This window comes from Capricornis sumatraensis, chromosome X (assembly GCF_032405125.1).
Source record: "Capricornis sumatraensis isolate serow.1 chromosome X, serow.2, whole genome shotgun sequence".
NCBI classification, from domain to species: Eukaryota; Metazoa; Chordata; class Mammalia; order Artiodactyla; family Bovidae; genus Capricornis; species Capricornis sumatraensis.
This window is the reverse complement of record NC_091092.1, coordinates 80,076,862-80,103,943: the sequence shown is the minus strand read 5'-3', so window position 1 is coordinate 80,103,943 and position 27,082 is coordinate 80,076,862. Positions and strand designations below refer to the sequence as shown.

The 27,082-nt window shown below is 48.2% G+C and overlaps 1 protein-coding gene and 1 pseudogene across 1 annotated transcript; both read left to right on the top strand.

Moving 5' to 3' along the window:
- Positions 1–357: 357 nt before the first annotated feature.
- NALF2 (NALCN channel auxiliary factor 2) lies at positions 358–27,082 on the top strand. The gene is made up of 3 exons (XM_068961954.1): positions 358–1,224; positions 26,168–26,339; positions 26,697–27,082. The coding sequence occupies exons 1-3, from the start codon at positions 358–360 to the stop codon at positions 27,080–27,082; spliced, it is 1,425 nt and encodes a 474-aa protein (XP_068818055.1).
- LOC138071451 (coenzyme Q-binding protein COQ10 homolog B, mitochondrial pseudogene) lies at positions 15,525–16,244 on the top strand (annotated as a pseudogene).

Below are 27,082 nucleotides of genomic sequence, written 5' to 3'. Positions count from 1 at the left end.
GCTCGGGGCAGCTGAGGGGCCCGACACTATGAGGAGTGCGGCGCTGCCGCCTCAGCCGCCACCGCCCCAGTGCCCCGCACCGCCCCCCGCCGGGACGCTGGGCAGTGCCTAGCGGGCCGGGCGGCCGCGCCCGGGCGGCGAGCAAGGAAGCGCGGGACGGGCGCGAGGACGGCGCGAGAGCGCCCCGCCACTCCGGCCTGAGCGGGGCCCCGGGCCGGCCGGCCTGCCTCGCCATGCAGCCCCCGAGGTAGAGCCTGGACGGCGCCGAGGAGCGCGGAGCGGCGCGCAGCCGCCCGCCCGAGACGGCCGTCCGGCCTCGCGCCCGCCTGCCCCCTCCAGCCCGGACCCCCCTGAAATATGTTCAGGGGCGCTTGGATGTGGCCCGGAAAAGACGCCGCCGCGCTGACTATCTGCTGCTGCTGCTGCTGCTGGGCTCCCAGGCCGAGCGACAAACCTTGCGCCGACTCCGAGCGGGCGCAGCGATGGCGACTGTCCCTGGCGTCCCTGCTCTTCTTCACCGTGCTGCTCGCTGACCATCTGTGGCTGTGCGCGGGGGCCCGGCCCCGAGCCAGGGAGCTGAGCAGCGCCATGCGGCCGCCCTGGGGGTCCGGCCGGGAGCGGCAGCCGGTACCTCCTCGCGCGGTGCTGCCCCTGCCGCCGCCGCCGCCTCCCGGCCAGCCCAGCGCGCCCCCGGGCACCTGCGGCCCGCGATACAGCAACCTGACCAAAGCCGCCGCCGCCGCCGCCGGTCCCGGGCCGGACTGCGGCGGCGTCCCAGAACCCACGGGGCTGGACGCAGCTTGCACCAAATTGCAATCTTTGCAGAGACTTTTCGAACCGACTACCCCAGCGCCCCCTCTGCGTTCCCCCGACTCCCCTTCCCGTGCCCCGGCCGAGTTCCCCACCGCCAAAAAAAACTTGCTCAAAGGCCACTTTCGGAACTTCACTCTTTCCTTTTGCGACACCTACACGGTCTGGGACTTGCTGCTGGGCATGGACCGCCCAGACAGCCTGGACTGCAGCCTGGACAACCTGCTGGGGGACCTGCTGGCCGTGGTGGCTAGCCCGGGCTCCGGGGCCTGGGAGGTGTGTAGCAACTGTATCGAGGCGTACCAGCGGCTCGACCGACATGCTCAGGAAAAATATGACGAGTTCGACCTCGTGCTGCATAAATACTTACAGGCAGAAGAGTACTCAATCCGGTCCTGCACGAAAGGCTGTAAGGTAGGGACTGGCGTCCGCGGCCACAACGGCTGCCGTTTTGGCGGCGGGAACGGTGGCGGTGGAACCGGGAGAAAAAAGGTTTCCCCCTGTACCCACCCGACCGCCTCCCATCACCCTCACCGTTCTCAGTGGGCCACGGGTAGTGCTACTGTGGGACCCTCCGCGGAGAAGGGGCCTCAGGGATTTAGGTCAGGTAACCACCTGACCAACTTCTATTGATTCTGGGTTTGGGCACCATCGGACAAGGGCTTTCTTGCATGCCGCCCCCCGCATGAGGCGGGAAGGGTTGGGGGGGGCAAGTCAGCAAAGGGGTGGAAAGAGGGCTCTGGCTCCTCCAGCCCCCATCCTTAGCCAGCGATGCCCCTTTCCTTTCCTGGGCTAGAATGGAAAGTCCTGGGACTGGCTGCTACAAGGGGAAGGCCAAAGGTGGGGGGAAGAATATTTGCCATCTAACCCTCACTCTTCAGCCCCTGCCAGTGGGTGAGGGGAGGGGCGCTTGGTCGTGGGACACAGCACACTGCTGACCTTATATGACCTGAGGTGGCTGGTCAGAGCCTAGGCAAGTGGAGCCCCAGGGTGTCTGTTTTCTCCCAAGAAAGGAAGCTGCTAGCTCCTCTCCACTGACAAGAGAATGAGCTGGGAGCCGGGCACAGCAGCTTGTGAGAGGGTCACTGGAGGCTGGTGCATTACAAGTCTCAGGTGCCTTCACAGCATGCTGGGGTGGCAGTGGAGGAAAAGCTGGCTTTGTAGCTGTTGGGGACAGACATCCAGAGGAGAGGCGAGGCTGCTGCAGAATGCACCTGGGGCAGAGCTGAGTGTTGAGAAACTTCTTGACCCTGAGCAGGGTCATTCTGGACAGTGAGTGTGTGGGGGCTGTAAACGTTTGGGACATGGTGCTACTCCTTTGTTCGTGCAGCCTGCCAGGTGGCTTGCCTTTGAAAGGAAAAGGAACAGCAAGGTCAAAGGGTCAAGTGAAGAAGAGGCCAGGTGGGGTGCTGGCCTCACCCATCCTAGAACTGGGGGCTGAGAGGAAGACGGTTACCTCCCAGCCTAGCTTGTCTCCCTCTGAGGCTTTGGGAAGGGGAGGAAAGTGCCCCTTTCCATCCAACGTGACACCATGGCCTTCTGCCAGGTTCCAAGCTCTTGGTGGGCTCCTTAGGGATTTGAGCAGGGGGTTGGGGAGGAAAGGGGTAGCTCCTTGCTCCTGACTTCACTTTCTTGTTCTCCTTTTTCCTGTTCTCGTAACCTAGCAGTCTCCCTCCCGCCTCCCTCAGCCTCAGCTGACTCACTGCCTCACTCACACTACCAAATGAGATATTCCACTTCTTAAAGGTGTACAGACAGATAGACATGCACACACTGCCAAACAGCACCACCACCCCAGGCAAAGTCACACAGAGATGGAGAGAGGTCAGCACACCCACAAACAGTGCCACTGAATCAGACATGGTGTCATACACATGCACATCTCCCCAGCATTTCAGAGCCACACAGGCAGAAGTACCGTCACGTGAAAAAAGGACACATTTTGTCACATAGGGATAGACATACACCCTTGATGTCAGCCACAGATACACACACTCAGTACAAACAGAAGGATGCAGCCCACTAGCAAGTGGAATAAAGGATGTCTGTCTTTTTGTGGTCTTCACTCTGACCCCATGGCCCTGACATTTTCTTTCCCACAATCTGCAGGATAAAAGAGAGACCATGCCACAACTTTCTCATGGGGTTTTCTTTTTCTCCAGGTCACAGTTGGCTTCAAACTGTCTGATGTGGCACTAAATAATAACCCCGCCCCATTGATTATTTTCACCAGGCAGTTTGATGGAGAAAAGCAACTGGTCTCTTGGATTCAGGAGGCCTGATTATCTCTACCACTTGTTTGTAGTGTGACCTTGGGCACGTCACTTCACTTCTCTAAGCTTTTGTTTCCTCATTCATAAAACAAGGATAATAACCCTGGCTCTGCCCACATCCTGAGACTTGTGAAATTGAAGTGGGAAGAGGTAGCTGATAATATTTTGTAGGAATAATAGAACATCTGATGGTGATGTCCTGCTTAGGGTTTTTATCCTCTCTCACATATATTATGAGATCAAAACTGCCTGGGGAGGCTGGTAATACCAGCATCATTAGCTCCATTTTACAGATGGGGAAACTGAGGTGCAGGCTCAAGCAGTTTACCCCAACGCCACTTGGCTCACGAGCAGGAGTACCAGGCCTCTAACCCTCATGGTGCTGGTGCTCAGCCCATGCTTTGGCCGTGGTGTCTCATCTAGTCCACAGTGGCCTGGGTCCTCCCTGCTCGCCTTTGTCTCCTTGTCGTTTTCGCTCTCTCACTCTCTCTCCCTCTCAAGTGAGCTCCGCCTGCTCTCTTGCTGCCTGCTGTGCCGGGAGAAGGGCAGTGCAAGCTCCATGGCTTTCTTCCTGTCTTTCCCACCCTCTCCGAGGATGTGCTCTCCCTCCGCTGAGGCCCACACCCACAGGCCTCTCAATTCCAGCTGTATTACAGGCCCTACAGGAAAAGACAGCCTTGTTCCCCTCCTTCCTGCAGCCTCTCTCACTTCACCCCAGTGCCCCATCTCTATCCCAGACCTTTTTTGCAGATCCCTAGTCTAGCCTACAGCTTCAAGCCGTCCTGCCCAGCCCCTCCCCCAAATGGGACCCCTTGGAGATAATGCCCCGACCTCCAAGCTTCTCCAGGGTGGAAAGCCCACAGCCCCAGGCCAGGGTGAGGAGGCCTCTTCTGCTGCTGGAAACCAAATCTGGAGACTTTGCTCCAGGGCCAGGTGACACCCCCCCATCCCCCCCCACCCCCGTCCCCAGGGGCCTGTCCCGAGTATCTCAGATCTTTCCCGGGCAGCCCCAGAAACCCTGTTCTCTCCCTTTGCAGTGTCTGCCCCTGTTTTGGGCCACACAGGGCCCCACACATCATACCTGTCCTCACTGCTGCCTGTGACACCTCCCAATTTAGTACCAGCTGCGACATTTCCTTAATGTGCGACTGACTTCCTCTCGCACAGCAGGGCGATGATAACTTAGGCTGATGCCCATCCCCACCCTGGCCTCTCCCAACCCCAAGGGCCACTCTCCACCCCTCCCTTAACTCCCTCTGCAGGTACCCCCTCAGCCTTTGCCTCCCGCTCTGCTTGGCCCTCCTGGCCCTGCCTACAGTTACTGGACCACCTCCTCACTCCCCCAACCCTCTCCATCTCCCAACCCTGCCAGGCCCTGCCTGGTTCTGATTGCCTCTTCCTTCACCCCTGCCGTTTCCCTCTTCTAAATTCAGTATAGTCCGATGGGGACAGTGGTGAAGATGAGAACAAAACCCTGACCTCCTCTCATAGCTCTGATCCAGGAGATAGAAGCCCAAGAGAAGGCCGGTGCTCAGCTCTCTCACTAGCCACAGGGCCAGGGAAGGATGCAGTGGTTCTGTTTTCTTCTAGACTGACCTGCACCCACCTGGCAGGTTGTATGTTTGGTTCTGTGTCTCACACTGAGCAGGTAGGAGGAGGCTAAAACCCAAGTTCTCCTGGATATAGTTGAAGGAGCTGTTTCACCAGGAGAAGAGGAGACTCAGGAGGGTGTGGTCTCTGACTTCATACCTCAGAAGAGTTGTCGGGGTGCCAAAGAAGAGGCATGTCCTGCTTAACCCCAAGGGGACTTCATGGTTAGAAAGTCCTAGGCTCAAACCCAGTTCTTTTATGTATTACCCATGTGACCTTGAGCTAGGGACTTCAGCTCTCTCATCCTCACTTTTCTCATCTGTAAAATGGAGCTAATTTATCAGAATGGCCCTGTGAGCTCACTATTAATGAGAAATCTGCACAGTACCTAGACCTGGCATGTCAGAGTTGTTCAGTTAACAGTTTTTTCCTTCCAGAGAAGAAACATAGTGCCTTGAGAGGAGGTGAGCTCCTGCTTCCAGGGGAAAGGTCTAGGCTGATTCAGGCAGACCCCTGGAGGAAATGCTGTGGAGATGACTGACTCCAGATTATAGGCCAGGTTGGACCAGCCACCTCTGAGGTCTGTGTCAGCTCAGAGCTCAGGCTCGTGAACAGAGGCTGCTCCCTCAGCAGCAAGATTGAATAGAGAGGGCCAGGAAGGAGGCCTACCACCCACAAGCAGGGGAAGGGGCTGGCAGAGCCAGCACCTTGCCTTCTGCCCTTACTCTGGGGGCCCTGCTCTTCCTCCACTCCGGCTGGCAGCTGTTTCTGCCTCCCTGCCTTCCTCTCTCCTCCCACCTGCCATAGCTTTCCTACCAATCAGGCCTCCCAGGCTAACGCTGGTGCTGCGAACAGGATGCTCAGGGCACTGGGCTAAGGGCAGGAGCCCCAAGTTGGTAAGTGGTCCCTGTTGTCACCCAAGCTTGCAGGCAGGGAACAGTGCCCCACAGTCAGCCTCCCTGACCCAGGTTTCTTACAGGCAGAGAACCTGTTCACATGTGGGGGGTGGAGGAAGGAAGGGGGGGTCAGTCAAGAAGCAGGCTTCTAGAAACCATGGCAAAGCTTTGAGGAGGGGCATCCAGATCCATGGAAGTTCATTGGCCACAGACAGGAGCACTGGGCTTCTGGGAAGGGCCAGCAATAGGGAAAAGGCAGTGTTTGTAGCTCGGACAGGATGTAGGAGCGTAAATGTGGGAATGGGAAAGTGGCCTCCTGCTGCCCACACCACTCTGAACCCCTTCACCCCTGTCCTGACCCACCCCACTCCCAATCCCCACATTCCCCCCAATTCTGACCCACCACCAACGTCCCCTATCCCTACACCAAGGACCGCACAATTTTCCCAATCTTCTGCTGGAAGGTCTCCCTATGTTAGTCGCTCAATCGTATCCAACTCTCTGTGACCCCATGGGCTGTATCCCCCAGGCTCCTCTGTCCACGGAATTCTCCAGGCAAGAATACTGGAGTGGGTAGCCATTCCCTTCTCCAGGGGATGTTTTTGACCCCAGAGATCAAACCCCAGTCTCCTACATTGCAGGCGGATTCTTTACCGTCTGAGCCACCAGAGAAGCAGAAGGTCACCCTAGACCCTTCCCAAACCACACCTGCCCCTCACTCTCTATTTCTTATCCCCACACCTGCATTCCTCTAGTCCCCACTTCTCCCCACAGTTACCCCACCTGCTCCCATCCCTTCCTTTCCCCCCTCGCCCTTCACTGCTCCCTTCTAACAGCCAGCCCTCTCCCATCCCCCATCCTGCTCCTTTCCCCTTGTCTCTCACACTCCCCCAACCTTTACCCTGCCCCACTGTGATCCTCTTCTAGCCTCCTCCCCTAAGCACTATACCTCTTGCCCTTGTCACCTCCATGCCCCTCACCCCTCGCCTCCCCCACACCCCACTCACTGATTGCCTCTCTGATCCCCATCCCTCTTCCTGCCCCCTTTGATCTTCTGGTCTCCTCTTCTCCTGTCCTCTCTCTCCCTCCCGGCTCTTTTTCGCCTTCCTGCCTTCTCTCCTCCCCACTCAGGGTGGACATGTGCACACATGCTTAGACACATAGACACACAGACACACAGACAGTCTTCTTCATGGCAACTTCCCATCCTTCCCACAGGCTGGTGCCTGACTACTATAGTCACCATAGCAACGGGAACCTCCAGGAAGGATACACTGGTATCTCCTGAAGGTGGGGGTGGGGGGAATTAGGTGGAGGAAGGGAGCCCAGCAGCCTCCCATCCATCTCTTGGTCTGGCTGAAAGAGTCTGCTGAACACAGTGGAGGGAAGGGTGAGGAAAGGGAAGACAGTGGGTGCCAGTGGGGCTTAGACTAAAGGAGGGCCAAGGGTCTCCAAACACATCACAAGCACAGGAGGGTGCTTCTAAGCCACGTGGGTGTGTGTTGGTCTCCTCCTGCAGCATCAAAGACTGTACTGGTAGGTCCCCACTTTGGATCTGAGCCACTCCAGGGGCTCCCTACAAGTTGGCAGTAGGTGTTGCTGGATCCCCTTGCATTTGGTCAGCTTCTCACTCTAGTCTCTCAATAGTCAGCTGGGCATTGCCTCTGACAGCTGTAACCACAGGAAGAGGGATGGGGATCAGAGAGGCAAACAGTGACTGGGGTGTGAGGGATGCGAGGGGTGAGGGGGCATGGAGGTGACAAGGGCAAGAGGTATATCTCAGGGAAAGGGCACACCCACCCTTCAGTGTGTGGGTGCATCTGTAGGACACCTTAGACTCAAGGGTGGGAGTTTGCCCTAGAAAAACTTCTCCCTCAGGGCAGTCTTTTATCTTCCCACCCTGTGAGGCTGTTTACCTGTTGTGTGCCCTTGCACCCTGGGAATCAGACCTGCCCCTCCCTGCCCCCAGCTCACATCTCAGCCACATGTGGATTCCAGCTGCAGGTGTTTGCTGGAAAGCCAGAGGCAGCTTCTGAGGCTGGGGTAGACAAATGTGGGCCTCCAGGAGCACCATTCTCTGACGCTGACCTGGGAAACCTCTTGGGAACAGATGTGTTATTCCTGTGGTTACAGGGGTGCAAACCAGGGTGTGTGCAGTGATGCTGGACCAGACTTTTCTTCCTGGGCATGTAAGGGGATTCAGAAAAGCCTGAATTTTTGAGTCAGACAGGTGCTGAGAAGGGAGAGCAAGGGTACCAGGTGAATTGCAGCTGGCCCTGGGGAAGGAAGAAGTTACTATGGAGTAACAGGTGCTGCCAGGACCAAAGCTCCTGTTTGAACGGACTCTGGAAAAAGGAGCTGGAACCTGAACCACAAGTCTCTGGGCCAGAAGGCAAAGGCAGGCTGGCACCAAAGAAGAAAGAGAAAGTGCCTGGGAGATGCCAGGGGCTTTATGTGTGTCCATGAACTCAGTTAATTCTGACAGTCATCCTAGCAGGCAGATACTCTTATAATCCCCTTTTTACAAATGTGACAACTGAGGTTCATCGACAGAAAGGGACCCATCCAGGTCACATAGCTAAAAGGTGGGAGGACTGCCACACAAACCCAGGTCTGTCCATTGTTTCCCCAGTCACACATGTACAAAGAAATTCTTAATAAATTCCCTCCAGCTGTCAGAGAGACTGGAGTGAGAAGCTGACCAAGTGCAAGGGGATCCAGCAACACCTACTGCCAACTTGTAGGGAGCCCCTGGAGTGGCTCAGATCCAAAGTGGGGACCTACCAGCACCGTCTTTGTTCAGTACCCCAGTCTCTCGTCCTTGAGCCCCAGTGATAATCACTGGTATCTTCTTGGGATTGTGACAGAGGATGAGAAAGGGAGGTGTTCGATCCCTTCTATTTCTAAAGGCTCTTCCAAGGAGATGGGAGGAGCTGGATTCCTCTTGCCTGAAGGAGGGGTATCTACTATATTCTCAACCCAAATCTGCCAGAAGGATCAACTAGAGCATGAGAGGAGTACGTCCCCCTAAGCAGGCCTGAGCCCTGCCCAGCCTTTGCTGGGAGAGAAAATGATGAGACCTTGTTACCCCAGAGCCTCTGGGCTTTGGACACACAGTTCCCATGCCAGGGTTTTGGTGAGCCCTGGCCTAGGATGGCTGAGCTTCTCTCAGAGGTAGAAGGAAGTGCAAACTCACCAAGCTCTGCTTGGAGAAGGACATGTGGCAGTGCTGGGGTTACTGTTGTTCCCTGTCTCTGTATTTGGTTTCCAGCAGATAGCATGGCTACCTGGCTGATCTGTGAAAGGTGAGCATATCTGCTTAGTGTTGAACTCAACTAAAACTTCCAACCAGGTTAATCCTTCAGAACTATTATAGACTCAGAATCTTAAAAGAAAAAGAAAAAACTTTTTTTCTCAATTACCAAAAAAATGGTCTTTGAAATGTTTTGGAAAATAGAAATATAACAGTTTGAAAAGGGTCCTTGAGATGTTCTTAATGTTAGTGTATTTCCTCCCAATATGTCTTTTTGTGGCATAGTTTTTTACTGTAGTAAAATATACATAACATCAAATTTACCATTCTAACCATGTTTAGGTGTACAAGTCAGTGGCATTAAAGTATATTTGCAATGTTGTACAACCACCTCCACTATACATTTCTAAAATGTCTTTATTCTCCTAAATAGAAAGTCTTTACCCAGTAAACAATAACTCTCCATTCCTCCTCCCCCAGCCCCTGGTAACTTCTATTCCTTTTCCCATCTCTATAAATTTGACTATTCTAGATAATTCATTTAAGTGGAATCATATATACTTTTTGTCTTTTGTGTCTGGCGTATTTCATTTAACATAACATTTTCAAGGTTCATCCACGTGGTGGCATGTATCAGTACTTCATTCTTTTTATGGTTGAATAATATTCCATTGTCTGGATATACCACATTTTTAAAATTCATTCATCTCTATGGACATTTGGGTTGTTTCCACTTTGGGACAATTACAAATAAAACTGCTATGAATGTTCATGGACAAGTTCTTATGTGGACCTATATTTTCATTTCCTTCCATCTTTTGGCTCTTGTGAGTAATGTTGTTATGAACACTGGTATACAAATATCTATTTGAACCCATGCTTTCAGTTCTTTTGGTTGTATACCTAAACTTGCTGGATTACGTGGTAATTCTATATTTAACTTTTTAAGGAGCCTCCATATTGCTTTCTACAGTGCTGCACCATTTGACATTCTTATGTGCAATGCACAGGGTTCCAATTTCTCCACATCCTCATCAACACTTACTCTTTTCCTTTTTTTTTTTTTTTTTGATAGTAGCCATCCTAATGGATGTGACTATATATTTTTTACATAGTTGAAATCATCTAGGTTTTTTACTCTAGTCTTTCTAACTTATTGCTAAAGTTATATGAGTATCTTTCCATGTAATTAAATATTCACAAGCCACATTTTTTTCTTTTTTTCTCTGTACCACATGGCCTGTGGGATTAATTCCCCTATCAGGGATCAAACCTGGGCCCTCGGCAGTGAAAGCACAGAGTCCCAACCACTGGAGACCAGGGAATTCCCACAAACATCATTCTTGATGAGCATATAATATTCCATCCCATGAATTTAGTGCAGTTTATTTACCTAGTTCCCTATTATTAGGTATTTACCTTCAACTTTTATAAATAATGTTGTGATGGATAACTTTGTCCATAAGTCTTTGTCACATCTACAATTTTCTTTTTCTAATAAATTTTCTACCTCAATCATTTTTTCATATGTCTGTACTTTGCTAAGTTTCTTAAATCACAAAATAATGCACCTTCATTGTACCAAATCTAACAATACAGAGGTTTATAAAAAAATATTTAATAATCTTCCTGTTCCCTCCTCTCCCAGTCCTACTGCCCTGAGGCCACTGATGTTAACAGTTTGGTGTGTATCCTTCCATCCCTCTTTCTGAGCTTACATCAGCATTTGTACACAAAATGATTCTTTCCCTTGTTTTGCATACACTTGAAAACATATACATTAATTCTGCAGAATGAACTTTCGGGATGAGTCTTACAGAATCAAAGAGTATTAACCTTTTTAAAGCTTGTGGCATACAAATTTCTTTCTTACCAAATTTCTTTCCAGAAGGGTGATTCTACTTTAAACCCTCACCACAAATGTGAGACTAATTTACCACTCTTGTCCAGTATTATCGTATTTTTCAAAACTTTATTAATTTGGAGCTAAAAATGGTATATCATTGGTTGTAATTTGCATTCCTTAGGTCAAACATTTGTTTTTCTTATTTATGGGCAACTTGTATTGCTTCTTTTGTGAATTGTCTGTTTATGTCTTATGTTTTTATTATTGATTTTTCCAGAAGGGTGATTCTACTTTAAACCCTCACCACAAATGTGAGACTAATTTACCACTCTTGTCCAGTATTGAGTATCATATTTTTTAAAACTTGATTAATTTGGAGCTAAAAATGGTATATCATTGGTTGTAATTTGCATTCCTTAGGTCAAACATTTGTTTTTCTTATTTATGGGCCATTTGTATTGCTTCTTTTGTGAATTGTTGTTTATGTCTTATGTTTTTATTATTGATTTGTATGTACTCTTTTATGTGTATTAATGAGTTTTTTTCTGATTACATTTATGGCAGTTTTCTTTTTTCATTTATTATTTGACTTTTGGAGCTGAAAGGGGTGCATTGGAAGAAAAGGAACTATCCCAGGCACTTTTATATACTTTATCTCACTTAATTCTTACATCTGCCTTGTGGCTATATATTTATCCCTGTTTTACTTAGAAGACTGGCTCAGAGGAGTTAGGTAACTAACTCAAGGTCATCCAGCTAGTAAGAGTTGGACCTGGAATTTGAATTCAGGTCAAATCCAGGGATTTAGTTACCAGAAGGTAATGGTACTACCCAATCTGTACTAGTGTAATTTTACTATTGGTAAAGCTTTGTGCTAGTTGATTTACAGACATTATTTGCAGAAAGGTTAAGGATATATGCTCTTACTATCTCCCATTTTGTAGATGAGGAAAGTATAGATCAGGGAATTTAAGTAACTTGTGTGAGGTTTCATAACTAGTGAGAGCAGACCTGACCTTTGACCACAGGACTGTTTGAGGTTAAAAATGTTTGACCCTGTCTTCTCCCTATACATGCTGCCTCCCTAGGGACCATCTTCTTGGATACAAATTGAGGCTCAGAGAGAGAGAGTACTTTGCTTACAGTCACATAGCAAATTAGTGACTGAGTCTCTCCCTCCTTACAGATGACTTGTCTAAGTTTCATACAGCCAGTTAGTGGCAGAACCCAGCTCTGGCTAACTACCTGACTAGAGCAAAGGCTTTTTGATGAAGAATATTTACAGAGCAAACTGGGGAGAAAGAGCAATTAGGTAGAGTGTGTGGCTGCCCTGAAACCTTTCTAAAGGAATGAACTCTGGTTTTGGAGCCTTCTAGAGCAAGGCAGTTCCAGGAGCCCCTACATGGTAAGACCTAGGACAGGAAATCTCATGTCCAAAGACAAGAAGACCTTTCTACAAGGAGACAGCTGCCTTCCCATCACCAATTGCTAAAGCAGGAACAGTTGCCTCTTTTCAACACTCCTAGGGTGTGTGTGTGTGTGTTTGTGCTTGCATACATGCATACATTTAGAGAAAAGAAGAAAAGGAGTGCTTTGATGGAGGAATGGACATGGTCTTTTGTAGCCCCTCATACTTGAATGTTCTTCACCCCACACCCCCTCACAAAGAAAACTTATATCAGGAGTGAGCTGCATACACAGATTTTAGAAAATCACTCTCCCGTTCAGTCCTAGAAATCTCTCCCCAACTTGACCTGAAATTCCGTCAAAAAGATTTGAGTAACAAGCTAATTACTTCAATGGTCATAGTGAAATGGAGGGACCATCCAAAAGGCAATATCATATATAAGAGCTTGGGCACTGAAGTCCAGGTAAACCTGACTTCAAATTCTGGCTCAAAATCTGTCTACTGCATAAAACAGTTGTTGAGACCTTTCATCTCTCTTGGAACCTCACTTTCGTTGAATTCAAAACTAAGAAATAGGGTCATTGTGAGGTTTCAATAACGTATAACATGCTAATCTCTCAAGAACACAGTGCCTATGAAATGAAAAGTGCTCAAGAAATGGTAGCCACCATTGTTGTTATTGCCTGTGTGGCCTTGGATGAGCTATTTAAACTCTGGTCCTTCCTGTTCTCACCTGTAAATATGTCTCCATCTCAGGAGGTGGTTGTGAGGATTCAATGAGTTAATAAATGTCAGTTGCTTAGAACAGAGCCTGGCATATAGTAAGCACTTAATAAATGGTAGCTATTATTATTCTCACCTTAATTAGATGTATTTAATCTAAATGACTGCTTAATACTCAATTGAGATCAACAACACTTTCCCTTCAGTTCAGTTCAGTTCAGTCGCTCAGTCGTGTCCGACTCTTTGCGACCCCATGAATCGCAGCACGCCAGGCCGGCCTCTCTGTCCATCACCATCTCCCGGAGTTCACTCAGACTCACGTCCGTCGAGTCCGTGATGCCATCCAGCCATCTCATCCTCTGTTGTCCCCTTCTCCTCCTGCCCCCAATCCCTCCCAGCATCAGAGTCTTTTCCAATGAGTCAACTCTTCTCATGAGGTGGCCAAAGTACTGGAGCTTCAGCTTTAACATCATTCCTTCCAAAGAAATCCCAGGGTTGATCTCCTTCAGAATGGACTGGTTGGATCTCCTTGCAGTCCAAGGGACTCTCAAGAGTCTTCTCCAACACCACAGTTCAAAAGCATCAATTCTTCGGCACTCAGCCTTCTTCAGAGTCCAACTCTCACATCCATACATGACCACAGGAAAAACCATAGCCTTGACTAGATGGACCTTAGTCAAAAGGTAATTTGGGAGCAGCAGGTGACATGTTCAGTGTGGAGGTGGAAAGTTAGGAGCCAGAAGGCAACTGGATAGATTCTAGTGAGTGAGAACACAGAGACATACTCAGGTAGGAGAGTAAAGAGCCAGAGATGGGAAGACTCCAAAGCCTTTATTTCCCTCACCCTCAGACCAAGCACAACTGACAGGTCCTTTCATTAGGTCTCTGTTCTCCCCAGCCTGTCATCTGTTTAGCAAGGTTCTGTGTCTGAGGATGGAAGTAAGGTAAGGGCAAGGAGCTGTTTTCAATATGATACCTGCAGGAAGCTGGAGATACCTGCCTGAGCCTGAGCCCAGGATTAGCAATGTGTGGCAGATAGGCATGCCTGTGAGTGGGCAGTGGGATTTCATGCCCAGCACATTTGTGTGCAGCTCAAATGAAGCTATGGTTGTCAGTGTCACACTGGCACCATTTCTGTGGGTGGTAGCCTGCACCGCTTGGGTACAGAGGCCACCAAAGTTCCCCTCCTCTCACACTAGTTCTTCTCTTTGGCTATGGGACCGCTCATTAATTTCATTGGCCTGTTAACCTGGCCCAAGCCCATGGTGGTGATGGAATAGATGATCCATGACTAGACACTAGGACCTGGGGTTTGGGGGCTGAGTCTGGTAAGGTTGATCAGGTCAAGTGTTGGGGACTTTGTTTTGTTGTTTTTGAAGTTCATGGCTGCATATTAGTTTATATTCTTATTTTACTTTCATTTTATCAAAGTAATATATGTTCATAATTTTAAAAGACGTATAAGCTACACATATATACTGAATCTTCAGTTAAACACTTAGCTTCTTCTTTTGATATTTATTGTCACATTTTTCATGATGTGCCAGTACTGCTGCTATTTTTCGACTTTTCTGTTTGAAATATCTGTGCACGTGAAGATACACACATATACGTATATACATATGTATATGTCACATATATACATATATATCCTTGTAGCATCTATCTATCTTTTAAATTATATATAATGTAATATATTTTAAATAATAAATAGCAATCTCAATGCTTATAATTAAAGCAGAAGCCCTCTATTCCAACCCTAAGCCTCATTCTTCAGAGTCAAATACTTCTAAACTTCTTAGCTGTTTTTTCTGATATTTACCTCCCATCTCTAAATAGTATGCCAATTTTATTATTTCTTGATTTTTTTTCTGATTTAAATATGTACTGACTTTTTATAGAGGGGGATTTAGCTGTCTTACTACCAGCAACACCATATGCACACTTCTCTCATATATATCCAATATTGTCATACCATAATTTCTGGTTTTAACAGTATTCCATATTTATATTATTAGGATTATAAATATTGTTCATAGCTGAGTCATGTAGAATACTGTGATTATATTTTCTTCCTTGGCCAACTTGTTTTCCTGGAGTTAATAATTGCCTCTTTTTTCCCCCTATTTGCTTAGTTTTCTATGATTTTTTTTTTTGCTAATGCATTCCCAATTTCTCCATCAAAGCTGTAAAATTCATGTAACACATTACATAACCCATTGCTTCCATCCTTTTCTTGGGGATCTCCACCTTCCTCCAGTCTGGACTAGTTGCTAGAGGCTTGGCGTTTAAGTGCTTGGATTTCAAGCACTTAGCAAGCATCTCTTCTGTACACCTAGTTCCTTGTGAAGTCCTGAGGGAAATACACAGATATGTAAGATACAACCCCTGTCCTCAGGGAGCCTGCAGTCCCAAGAATGTAAATAATTTATTCAGATATCTCACCAGAAGGCTTGAGCGCCTTCCAGGGACTTTGATTTAAGCTATGTCTTTGATCCCACACTCTAGGCAGAACTCCTCCCTCCATCTCCACTGGGTTATCAGAAGAATACAATATAGTCTCCCAGAGAGCAAATGTGTTCTTAGACTGTATTAACAGAAACAGAGCTTCTAGGATTGGAGGGCTGATACTTCTACTTGACTCTGTTGATAAACTCTGTCTAGGGATTGCATTCAGTTGCAAGGGACATGGAAAAATAGGAACTTGTCAGAAAATGATGATGGCATGGCAGCTTGGACCAGTCAGAGGGCCCTGAAAACGGTGGTCTTGGGATGTTGTCCAAAGTTGGCTGTAGCAGTCAGAGCCCCGGCTCCAGCACAGGGGCCTGTGCAGAATATTTAGCTCCCTGTGGTATACTGATGAGCAGAACTCTTCCACTACACACTTCAGTTTTGCCTAAGGAGATATGTGCAAGAACTTTCTTCAGAATCACTGCACCATTAATAAACAAAAGAAAAGAATATTCAGAGAGGAGAATTATAGGATGTTCTATGCAGGAAATGTATGATGTAGTATTAGGAATGGAGGATAACAAGCATTTTGCTCCTTGGTGTAAAAAATCAGATGTAATATCAAGGAGATCTGAATTCTGCAAAACATGATTAAAAATTGGGTTTCTACCTGCAGTGGAGCACTATATATCAGTAGTAACCTTAGTATAACCACATTTGGTAAAGGCATACTGTGCTGATGGGAAGCTCTTCGATCATTTGGAGACTGTTTGGCATTTTAGCCCAGGTCTTCCTGGCTATCCAAGAACTTGTACTTTGAATTTTTGCAATTTCTCTTGAATTTTGCAAACTTCTACCACAGCTTGCCACATGGCTTTTCAATGAAGTTGTAAAGCAGATGGTGTCTGCCTTTGAAAGAAGAGCATGTAAGCTGTATGGTCCAGAAACAAATATACTTCAGGAATTAATGCTTCATGAAGTTCATCGCACATAAAGAGAAAAACAAAGTGGTCACCTACTTGCAACTAGTTTGTTTACTTTTAGGAAGTGCTTTCATCATTTGCTTTTAGAACTCAGAAAAAGTGAAAGAAAATGAAGTCGCTCAATCATGTCCAACTCTTTGCAACCCCATGGACTCTAGCCCACCAGGCTCCTCTGTCCATGGGATTTTCCAGGCAGGAGTACTGGAGTGGGGTGCCATTTCCTTCTCCAGGGGATCTTTCCAACCCAGGGATCGAACCCAGGTCTCCCACATTGTAGGCAGACACTTTACCGTCTGAGCCATCAGGGAAATCAGAAAGCATTTGTCAAACCCAGCTTTGATTATAAACTTGTACCATTGAAAATTTGCACTTGAAATATGGAACCACGTGTATGTAGAATTTAATCAAGTTTAATTCAGACTAATATGTATATTAGCATATTTAAAATAAAGGTGTGTCATCACTGTTGCCAGAATACTGACATCACTCTTCTGAACAGAAATCAAAACTGTAAATTTAAACCTTTTAATTTCCATGTCACATGAAGAGGCTGGTTGAGATACTCATGAAGTGTGTATAATATTAACCATATCATGTTTAAATTATTAAATTCAGACTATTTATAACTTATTGTTTTAGGGCCTGCCTCATGGCTTAGGATATTGAGTGGTCATCAGATAAAGTAAAACTTTGACTTAAAAATATTGTTAATGAAGGTTCCCTGGCACCTTTCTTATTTTTAAATTGTTCCTATGGGTAGTGTAGATAATTCAATGTTAAACTGAGTTTAGCTTCCAGATAAATAATTTTTTGTTGAGTGGTCCAGAGTTTTAAGCTACTTTTCTCTTTGTTTGCAACCCTCTCCCCAGTCCTTTGACTGCTATTTTAATAATGCTGAATCAGTGTCAAATTTTATCTATAGCAATGGACAATAAATGAAGATAAGTTGGTTGATATGTCTACAGCACCATGCATCCTTATTTTCTATTTATTGTGTGAATTCACTTTCAATAATGTATTTCAAACTGATATTTTTGTAAACAAATCAATGTAAGGACTGAAGCGGTAACTTAATAAAGTTAATTTGTTTAAAAAAATTTAAAAAAAATAGGAATTTGTCTGAATAGGAACAACCAGGATAAAACAGAAATGGAAACTACATCCCCCAAAATAGTTGAAAAACTAGTTTGGCTTCTTGGAAAAGTAGTATACACATAGCTCTCTCCATTTTTCTTCCCTCACATTCCCTTTTAAATTGGTTTCTGTCCCCACTGCTCCACTGAAACTGCTGTCACCATGATGAAACTGCCAGCGTGTCCTCATCTGCTGACCACTCTTAGTCTTTGAAACTTCCCTTCCCTAATTTACAGAATGCCACTCTCCTCTGTTTCTTCTCCAAGCTCTTTAACCACCTCATCTTCATCATACTCCCTTCTTCTACCTACCCCCTAAATGTTAATGTTTTCCAGGGATCCACTGTTGGTCCTTTGCTCTATGTGTTCATTCTCCCTAGGCAACATCCTCTACTTCTTTGGCTTCCACCATTGTTTTATAAGTCAGAGTGAGCTAGGTTGTGCTGTGAAAGAAAAAAAGAAAGTGAAGTAGCTCAGTCGTGTCCGACTCTTTGTGACCCCATGGACTGTAGCCCACCAGGCTCCTCCATTCATGGAATTTTCCAGGCAAGAGTACTGGAGTGGGTTGCCATTTCCTTCTCCACGGGATCTTCCTGACCCAGGGATCGAACCCAGGTCTCCTGCATTGTAGGCAGATGCTTTTACCGTCTGAGCCACCAGGGAATTCCCAAATATCAGAGGCTTATCACAGCAGTTATTTCTTGCTCATCATACATGTCCAAAACAGGTCATCAGGGAGCATCTATTCATGATAGTCACCAAGAGACCTAGGCTAGTAAAAGATCCATTTCAACATCACTTCCACAGTCAGCAGCAGAGGGAAGAGAATGTGGCAGATCACACTCCAGCTTCTTAAAGCTTCTCCCCAGAAGTGATCCAGGTCACTTCAACTCACATTTCATTGGCCAAAGTCTTATGGCCACAGCTAATTTCAAAAGGTGTGGGAAAGTATAGTCCTACTATGTTCCTGAAGATTAACTCCTTAACCATTGGTAACTCCCAAACCTTTATCTCTAGCCCAGACCTTCCTTCTGAACTCAGACCATTATGTCCAACTGCCTCCTTGGCACTCTACCTTGCCTAGTATATATTGACCTATACTTCAAAGTCAGCATGACCAAAAACTGACTTCTTCTTCTTGACCCCCAAATCTACTTCTCCTCCTGCCTTCCCTTCCTTAATGAATGAGACTACTATTCCTCCTGCCACCCAAACCAGAAACCTGGTCATCATCTTGACCCCCTTCCTCACCCTCAATCCCCATATCCCTAATTTATCTCCTCTCATATCCATCCCCTTCTCTCCATTGCTTAATTCTGCTGCTACTGCCTCAGTTGAGGCCCCCATCATCTCTCACTCAGATTGTTTGCAGTAGTCTCCTAGCTGATCTCTCTACCTCCAGTTTTGATGCCTATAATCCATCATCCACATTTCCGGAACATAAATCTAAAAAGTTAGTCATAGAAGTGATAAGCAGTCTTTTAAAAAGCAGTTATTTAAAACTCATGAAAGGTTCTCTGTTGCCTACAGAATGAAGCCTGGCATCCAGAACATATCATAATATATTATGATATTATGGGCACAGCCTTCCTCTGCAACCTGATCTCCCATCATGGCCCCCTTTGTACCCTCTAACTATGCTGAACTACCAACAGTGTCTGAACCTGGCAGTATTTCAAACCCCCAGGCCTTTATACCTGCTTACTCCTTTGCTTTAAGTGCACTTACTCCTGCCATATTCTATCCAGTGAACTTCAACTCATTTTTTCCAAGCCCCAACTCTAGCCTCTCCCATATGGAGATATTTTCTCATGCCTCACCTCTCAAAATACAGTTGATCCTTCCTCCCTTTATGGGATCACTTGTACCAAGTACATACTACTTATTACAGTGACCTCTAATGATTGATACACAAGGTTGTCTCTCCTGCTCCTTAAAGATAGCAATCTTGTCTTCCCTAACTCTATCATCTTTAGCTCTCCAGCGCAGTGCCAGGCACTCAAAGATGTTCAAAAAGTGATCATTGCAGGAAAAAAATGAATTGGAAGACCTGACCTGATTCAGGGAAGTTTACAAATACCTCCTGCAGGGCTGGCATGGAGACAGGAAGTTTATGGCCCCAGAAGAGCTAGTAGGAGCCATGAGTAATGTCACAGAGAGGCATTATGTCAGCTCAAAAGGAGAAAGAATTCTTTAACTGTGAGAGTTGTCTGAAGATACGGACTTCCGTAGGAGAATGTGTGCTATGACAAGAGGTTTACAGTCAGTAGCTGGATAAGATGCGGCAGTGATGTTGGAGTGGAACTTCCAACAGCAGATAGGGAGGCGGGGTTATGATTGTCACAGTCCTTTCCATTCTTGCGTGGTCATGAACCTGCCTCCTCTGCTCACCTGATTGATATGGGTCATCTAGGCTCCTTCAGAGAGCTGCTCTTGCACCTGGGACACCACTTCTGCGCTAACCAGGCTGCCCCTGGTCTTGGAGCAGGTGGCCTAAGAGGCTTGGAGGTAACTGGCCCCTCTGGAACTACACTGATTCTGGGTTCTTATATACCTCTCCAGCTATCTCCCCTGTCGTTCCTCCAGGCCAGACCAGGCCACTCTGACTCATGGCTGCTCATTCTCAGCAGCAGGAAAGCTATTGCTTATTTTTACAGCCACTTAAGTAAAGCCATGTCACCCACCTGCATCTGCTCTGTAATGCCTCTAATCTCAGTCTGACTTTGCCAGTACCAAAGAACTACTCCCAGAGTTATGTCCATTATCTCCCTCCCCTGGGTTGGAGAGATTGACTTTAACCTTACCCTGTTCTGATCCAACTCTTTGAAAGCCCAGAATCAGGAATAGGGGCACGTGGCTCTTTTCGGACCTGCCCACGGAGGTCCTTCACGCAATGCTACGTGTGGACTCAGTGCAGAGAGACATCAGGTTAGTCATCAGAGTCACTCCCTTCTAGTCCTGGCTTTATATTAATAGTTGATTTCTTGCATGTTTCTGAGTTGGCTGAAACAAATCCCTTTTCTGGGCCTCAGTTTCCCCTTAGGTAAAATCTAGGGGCAGGGTGGTTTACTCGTGTGCTGTGGGCTTCATCCCCAAGCCCAGCCCAGACTGCCACTCTGCCTGCACAGTCTCTGCAGCTGCAGCTCCTGGCCAAGTGTCCCAGGGGTGCGTTAGGACAACAAGCAACGATGAAGAGAAGGTCTATTGGGAGTATTTGGATGGGAAAACAGGCCCTAGGGAGGGAAGCAAGTTGGAATCCAAGAAGGAAACTGCCAACTTTCTGGTTGGCAGGAACTGAAGCTCTCCTTTCTGGAGGGTTTTCTGGCCCCCAAAACAAGGAGTCCAGGGTGGCCTCCCTCTTCCTAAACCTTCTGGCCCTGAGTCTTGGCTGTGGGCTGTGTATGTATACACACACTCGTGTGCATTCCCGCAGCACCCTGGGGGCCTGTACAAGTCACCTGCTTCTTCCCAGAAGAGCATAGGAATGAGAATGCCTGGGCCAGGGCTGCACGCCAGGGAGCAGGAAGTTAAGGCTCTTTAGGTCCTCCCACTCCCCCCTAAACTAGCAGCTGCAGAGCCCAGGATGGGTGGGGATCCCTCTCATTTTACCCGCTCCCATTTCCAGAGTGGTTTAGCAGCCCAGCCGGGAGGAGGGATGGGATAGCCTTCTCCGCTTCCTTTTTGGGTTAATTGGTGTTCCCTCTAGTTACTCCCTGCTTCCTTCCCCTCCCAGTTCCCATAGCAACTTGGCTGTATCTGCCAGAACTTGGGTGAGCCCAGCAGCAGCCTGCTGGACGTGGGGAAGGGGCTTCTGTGGGGAAAAGAGGGCACTGCCAGGTCAAAGGTTCCACCCCACCCATCGTCTGCTGCTACTTCAAGGGTCCAGGATGCTTAAGCACAGTGTACAGGGCGTGATAAAGAAGCCTTTCCTGCCAGAGCTGGAGTTTGAAGAAAAGCCCAGAGCAGACCTGGTTCTCCTCAGCTGTCCTCCCCACCCCACACACCTGTGTCCTGAGTTTCGAATGCAGTCACTGAAAGGACGGTCCAGTAGGAAGAACCCTGGAGTTGGAGTCGAGAAACTGGGTTTCAAGTTCCTCTCTCTGCCACTATTTAGTGTGACTGTAGACAAGTCCTTCCCCCCTTTTCTGAGCCTCAGTTTCCTCAGCTATAAAATAAAGCAAGGCTAAGATCTCTGCTTATGAAAATTACCTGAGCTGTTTTGAAAAACTCTAGATGTGTAGGTTCCACCCACACGGATTCTAACTGCTTGGTCTGGAGTGCGATGTGAGCCAAGCAGGAGCATTTTTAAAAGACAGTGATTCTAATATGCAGTCAGAATTGAGAAACGAGCAAAAGATCTCCAAGGGTCTCCCAACTGACTGCTGTCTGGTTCTGAGACATGTCTTCCTTTGCCCTGCATGCCCCGTCTCCAGCCAGCCCCACAGCTCTCGAACCTGGCTCTCTCAGCTCTGCCCCTTCCTTGTGGATGAATGCCCAGGACCCCTGCAGCTGCCTAAGCAATACAATCCCCTCCGGCTCAGTCCTAACACTGATGAGATGAGGCAAGTGACTTAGGCCTGTCTAGGGAAGAGGGCTGCAGAGACTAAGGCAGGCTTGCTGTCCAGGTGGTCGCCCTGAAAGCCAGACTTTTCATCTGAGAAGGACCCCAGCCCCTTTTAAAGCATGTGGACCAGTGCAGTGACCTCAGCTGGCCATCTGCTGAGCCAAGGAGCTGGATTACCTCTCGGCCCCTTCTTCCTCCATTCCCTTCACTAGTTCCTTGCCTGTTCCTGCCTTGCCACCCACAGGCCTGGTGTCTTCCTCAGGCAATCTGCTCGCCCACTTGTTGCCATGGTGACTCTGGGGGTGGGTCTTGAGGGAGGGTCATCTAACTAAGGAGAAAGGCCTCCCTCCCACAGTCAGGCCACCCCTCTCCCTGCCTCACCTCCCTCAACTCCCTGCCTCTCTCCTAGGGCAGAGACGGGGAGTGCCAGCCACCAGTGCCTGCTGTTAGGCTAATTGCAGTTTCCTGGGAGGAGGGCTGACCCTCCACTGCAACCTCCCCACCTGGAAGCAGGAATATTGAACCAGAATCGCCCAGGGAGAATCCCGAGGGGGCCTCTGAACCCCAGCGGTGGAGGACTGTGCTGTTCCACACAGTCCAGGTTGAGGCTGGAGGTAGACTCTGGGTCCAGTCTGTAGAGATTGGGGAAGAGGCTGTGGGCAGAGAGATTTCTCTTGGAACTCTGGGGCCAACAGGATGGAGGGGGCTCTCTGAGGTAATCCTTAGCATTACGGATTTCCTTTTGTCTTTTCTTTCTTTCTTCCCCGTATCCTTCTGCTCTCTTGTCCTTCTTTCTTATCTCAGCTCTCCTCTGCTCCCATCTTCTTCACCTTCCATATTCCCATGCTGGCTCTTAAACCCTTTTTCTCACTCCTTCCTTCTTGCCTCTCCTCTTGGCAGGCCCTCTTCCGCCTCTCCTCTTGGCAGGCCCTCTTCCACCTCTCCTGTACCTCACCACGATCCCCTACTCTTTCTTCCCCTTCATCTTCTCTCACCCTCACCATACCTGTCTGCCTCCCTTATATCCTCCATCTCTCATTCCCCTGCTTCCTCCCCAGCCCTTTTGTTGCTATCCTGCAAGCACCACCGTTTCTCCCCCTCCAGCTCCTACTCTTTGTTGCCCTCTCTTTCTTCCTCTCCTGCTCCCTTGTCCTGCTGACCCCACTACCACTCTCTCCAACCCCTGAGCCCCTCTCCTACCACTCCAGCTCCCTCTTCCCCTGCCTCTTACCTTTACTTGTCCCTTTCCATCCTCCTTCCACTCCCTTCTCACTCCATTGCACAGACCTTTTATCCTCATCATTTCACTCTTAAGAGTTTATGTAAATAAAATTTAACACAAGTATTTAAGAGAGATGTGTATAGAACTATTCACTGAAGCATTGTTTGTGATAATAAAAACCTGGAAATAAATGTCCATTTACAAGAAATTGGTATCCTTTGCATTTCATTCATACAAAACCATTCTCTGTTCTTCCAACACATTGTACATTGCACTCACGTCCGTACCTTTGCTTAAGCTGTTGCCTCAGTCCAAAATGCCCTTTTGTCTCTGTCCCATCTCTGCCCTTCCCATCTAAAATCATACTTTGAATCCCTGCTCAACTCTTTTCCCCTTATTGAAATCTTTCCCAGCTTTCCTATTTGCTTCCCTCCCGTGGCCAGTGATTTAACTTCTCTTATAGAAAATGTGCCATAGTTTCAAGTTAGATGAAACCGGAATTTCTCTGAGAGTAGGGACATGTCCTCATATATTTGTCTGGTTCATTCCATAAACAGTTGTGTTTTTTGACATGTATTGCACTGAGTACACAATGGTCAGTAAGACACGCCTACATCTGCTTTCATACAACTCTCATTTTAGTGAGGCTGACAGAGAAAAACAAAACAAGGATGCAGACAAACACCTACTTGTGGCGAAGAGACAGTTAAGGAAAAGAATGACGAGGGGGCACTCTCTAGCCAGAGTGGTCAGAAAGGCCCGCTCTGAGGAGATAACATTTGAACTGAGGCTTCAAAGTTGAGAAGGACTCCGGCAGACCAGAAATGGGGAATCAAGAGCGTATCAGGCCAAGAGAACAGTGTGTGCCAAGGCCCCAAGGTGGGAAGAAGTAGGGCATGTTCAAGGAAAAGAAAGAAAACCTCAGCATGTGGAGCATGATGAGCTGGAAGGGAGAGGTAGAAAATGAGGTTGGGGAGACAGACAGAGGCCACATTATGCAGGAATTTGAAGTCTGCGGTTGAAAGTTTGGATTTTCTTCTAAATGCATTCAAGGATATGAAGCAAGGGAGTAACATGATCAAATGTCATATTGAGATCCCTCTTGTGTAAACAGTAGATCGGAAAGAGCAAAAGTGGAGGCAGCGAGGCCACATAGGAGACTCATACAGGTGACAGCTGACAGTGGCCTGCACAGTCACGGACACAGAGGGAGACTTGGCGCGCCTTGCTGATAGACTGTGTGTGGGAAAGCCTGTTAAGAGAGACATGGTGGCCGACACCCAAGTTTCTGGCTTGAATATTCAGATGCATGGTTGTGACACTTACCTGAAGTGGTCAAGACAGTGATGTGGGCAGACTGGGAGTTAAAAAAAAGAAGACAGGAACTGAATTTTAAGATTTAGAGCATGTTGAATTTGAGAGGCCAGTGAGATAGCAAAGCCGCGTTCCTCAGGAGGATAATTTGCACCACAACCCACTACCACCATCCGCCACCACCACACCCCGACCCCACTTTGGAAAAGGCCAGTGTGGGGTTACATTGCCAAAGTCCAGGTTCACAGTGGAGTTATTTGCATTTGAGTGTACATGTTTAATGTCTGTGTAAGAAGCTCTGACCATGTTGCTCAGAGTGTGGTGGAAAGGCCTCTAGAAGCACAATGACCTGGACCCTTGTTCCAAAGACAGATTCCTGAGCCCTCCTCAGTCCTCTCGAAGCTGAATTGGAGGGGCCATTTGCCTATTTAACAAGTATCCCAGGGGATTCTGAGGAGCACTGAAGTCAGAGAGCCATCGCTACAAGGAGCAACTGAAGACATGGGGACTGGATGTGGGCATGGCTCTGGGCATCCTGTTAAAATGCAGGTGTGACTTGTCAGGTCTGGGGCAGGGCCTGGGAATCTGCACTTTTCACAAGCTCCTCGGTGATGGTGATGCTGCTGGTCCAGGTCCACACTCTCGGAGCAAGAAGTTAGATCAGTGGTTCTCAATGGGAGATGGTTTTGTGTCCCTGGCCCCCCACCCTGCTCAGGGGATATTTGGCAATGGGCAGAGACAATGGGGAGGTGGAGGATGTTACTGGCAACTGCTGGGTAGAGGCAAGGAATGCTGTTCAATATTCTACAGTGCACAGAACAGCCCACACTGCAAAGAATCCTGCAGTCCAAACTGTCAGGAGTGTCACCATTGAGGAACTCTGGTCTTGATGATAGCCAAAGAGTACAGTGCAGGAAACCTTTCTTAGCTAGGACCCAGTGCCTGGCAGGAGAGGGCTAGATGAGGGGCAGAAAGTAGACACGTGAAGTGAAATGGCCAAGCAAAGTTTGAAGCAAATAAATGTGGTGTCTGCTCCACTCCAAGGCCAAAGCCAACAGGACAGAGTATGGATTAAGTAGAGCTTGAAGGCACATCTGGTGCTTAGAAAGGCAGATTCCTGTTTTTATTAGAAAATAACCCCTCGCATTGGTACTGCACTATAGAATTTATAAAACATTTTCATACATGTCGTAATATTTGATCCACACAACACCTTAATCAGATAGAGCAAAAATTATCCTCTCCATCTCTTTTCTTGAGTTTAGAAACTTAACACCATCAGCCAAAGAAATGTTTGCTGAATTGAAAGCAAGTGAAATTTACCTCAATATAAGTAACCTCAGAGAAGTCAGGACATCTCTTGGGACCAGCTATAAAATGGTGCAGTTGGTTGGGATGACTGGTAAGACCTTTTCCAGCTCAGATACAGGAGTCATTTTGTGATTTTACCAGTGAATAAATTAAAAGTCTTCGGTCACTACAGACTGGGGACTATGAGTTCTGGCTATGAATGTGAGATTTAGGGTAGGAGGTAGTGGTTTTGACCCAAACCCTTCTTCCCCAGCCCCTGGATCTTAGGGTTGGCTTAGTAAGCACACAATACCCTCCCCCAACAGACTACAGGTACACCCCTCCTCATCACTTTCCTCTGACGCCGGAAGGGGCTGGCACCTGGGCTGACGCTCTTTCCTCTCCCCACAGGCTGTCTACAAGGCCTGGCTGTGCTCAGAATACTTCAGCGTGACCCAGCAGGAATGCCAGCGCTGGGTGCCCTGCAAGCAATACTGCCTGGAGGTGCAGACCCGGTGCCCCTTTATCCTCCCTGACAATGAGGAAATGGTATACGGAGGGCTCCCTGGCTTTATCTGTACAGGTAAAGACAGGGCCCTGGGAGAGGGCGGAGGTGGGCCAAGGCAGGCACCAGGCTAGGCTTGTGGTTGGGGAGGACAACAGGGAAGCTGGGTTAGGGGAAGGTTAGTGGCTGCCGGAGTGGGTAGTGAGGCCCCAGGTGGGGATGGGATGAGGTAGAATAGGGCCAGGGAGTTATCCCAGAGAAACTCTCTGAGGTCCCTGGGAGATAGTGTCCAGAAAGGGACGGTACTAAGGGACGGGGGGAAGAGTCTTGGGCAGGACTGCCAGAGCAGCCCCAGCTTTGACAATCACCTCTCTCAGAAAGGCATAGCCAGCAGCCCCCTTAGCACCCCACCCTGCCTTCCTTATCCATTGGCAGGGTTGCTGGATACTTCACCAAAGCGGCCAGAAACCAAGTGCTGTGACGTGCAGTGGGTCTCCTGCGAGTCGGAGAAGAAGAAGTTCAAGGAGTCTGAAGCCCCCAAAACCCACCACCAGCAATTCCACCACTCTTATTTCCACCACTACCACCAACAGTACCACCACTACCACCCCCGCCACGAGCCCCCAGGCCGTCTCGGCCACAAGCCCTCCCTGCTGCCGGTTTCTGGGGGCTCCCGCCTCAGCCCCAGCAGGATCCGGCTCTACATCCTTGTCCTCGTGCTCCTGCATACCATGGTGTCCTTCTCCAGCAGCCAGAGTGGTGGGGGACCGGGCCTGGAGGCACTGCCTGCCCTAGACGAGGGCCTGGCTCGGGAAGAGTGA

Bases quoted from the DNA above. Each gene is read 5' to 3' on its own strand.
- NALF2 (XM_068961954.1), top strand. From the start codon at position 358: ATGTTCAGGGGCGCTTGGATGTGGCCCGGAAAAGACGCCGCCGCGCTG. The intron at 1,225-26,167 runs GTAGGGACTGGC...CTCTCCCCACAG, and splicing joins CCTGCACGAAAGGCTGTAAG to GCTGTCTACAAGGCCTGGCT. The intron at 26,340-26,696 runs GTAAAGACAGGG...ATCCATTGGCAG, and splicing joins CCCTGGCTTTATCTGTACAG to GGTTGCTGGATACTTCACCA.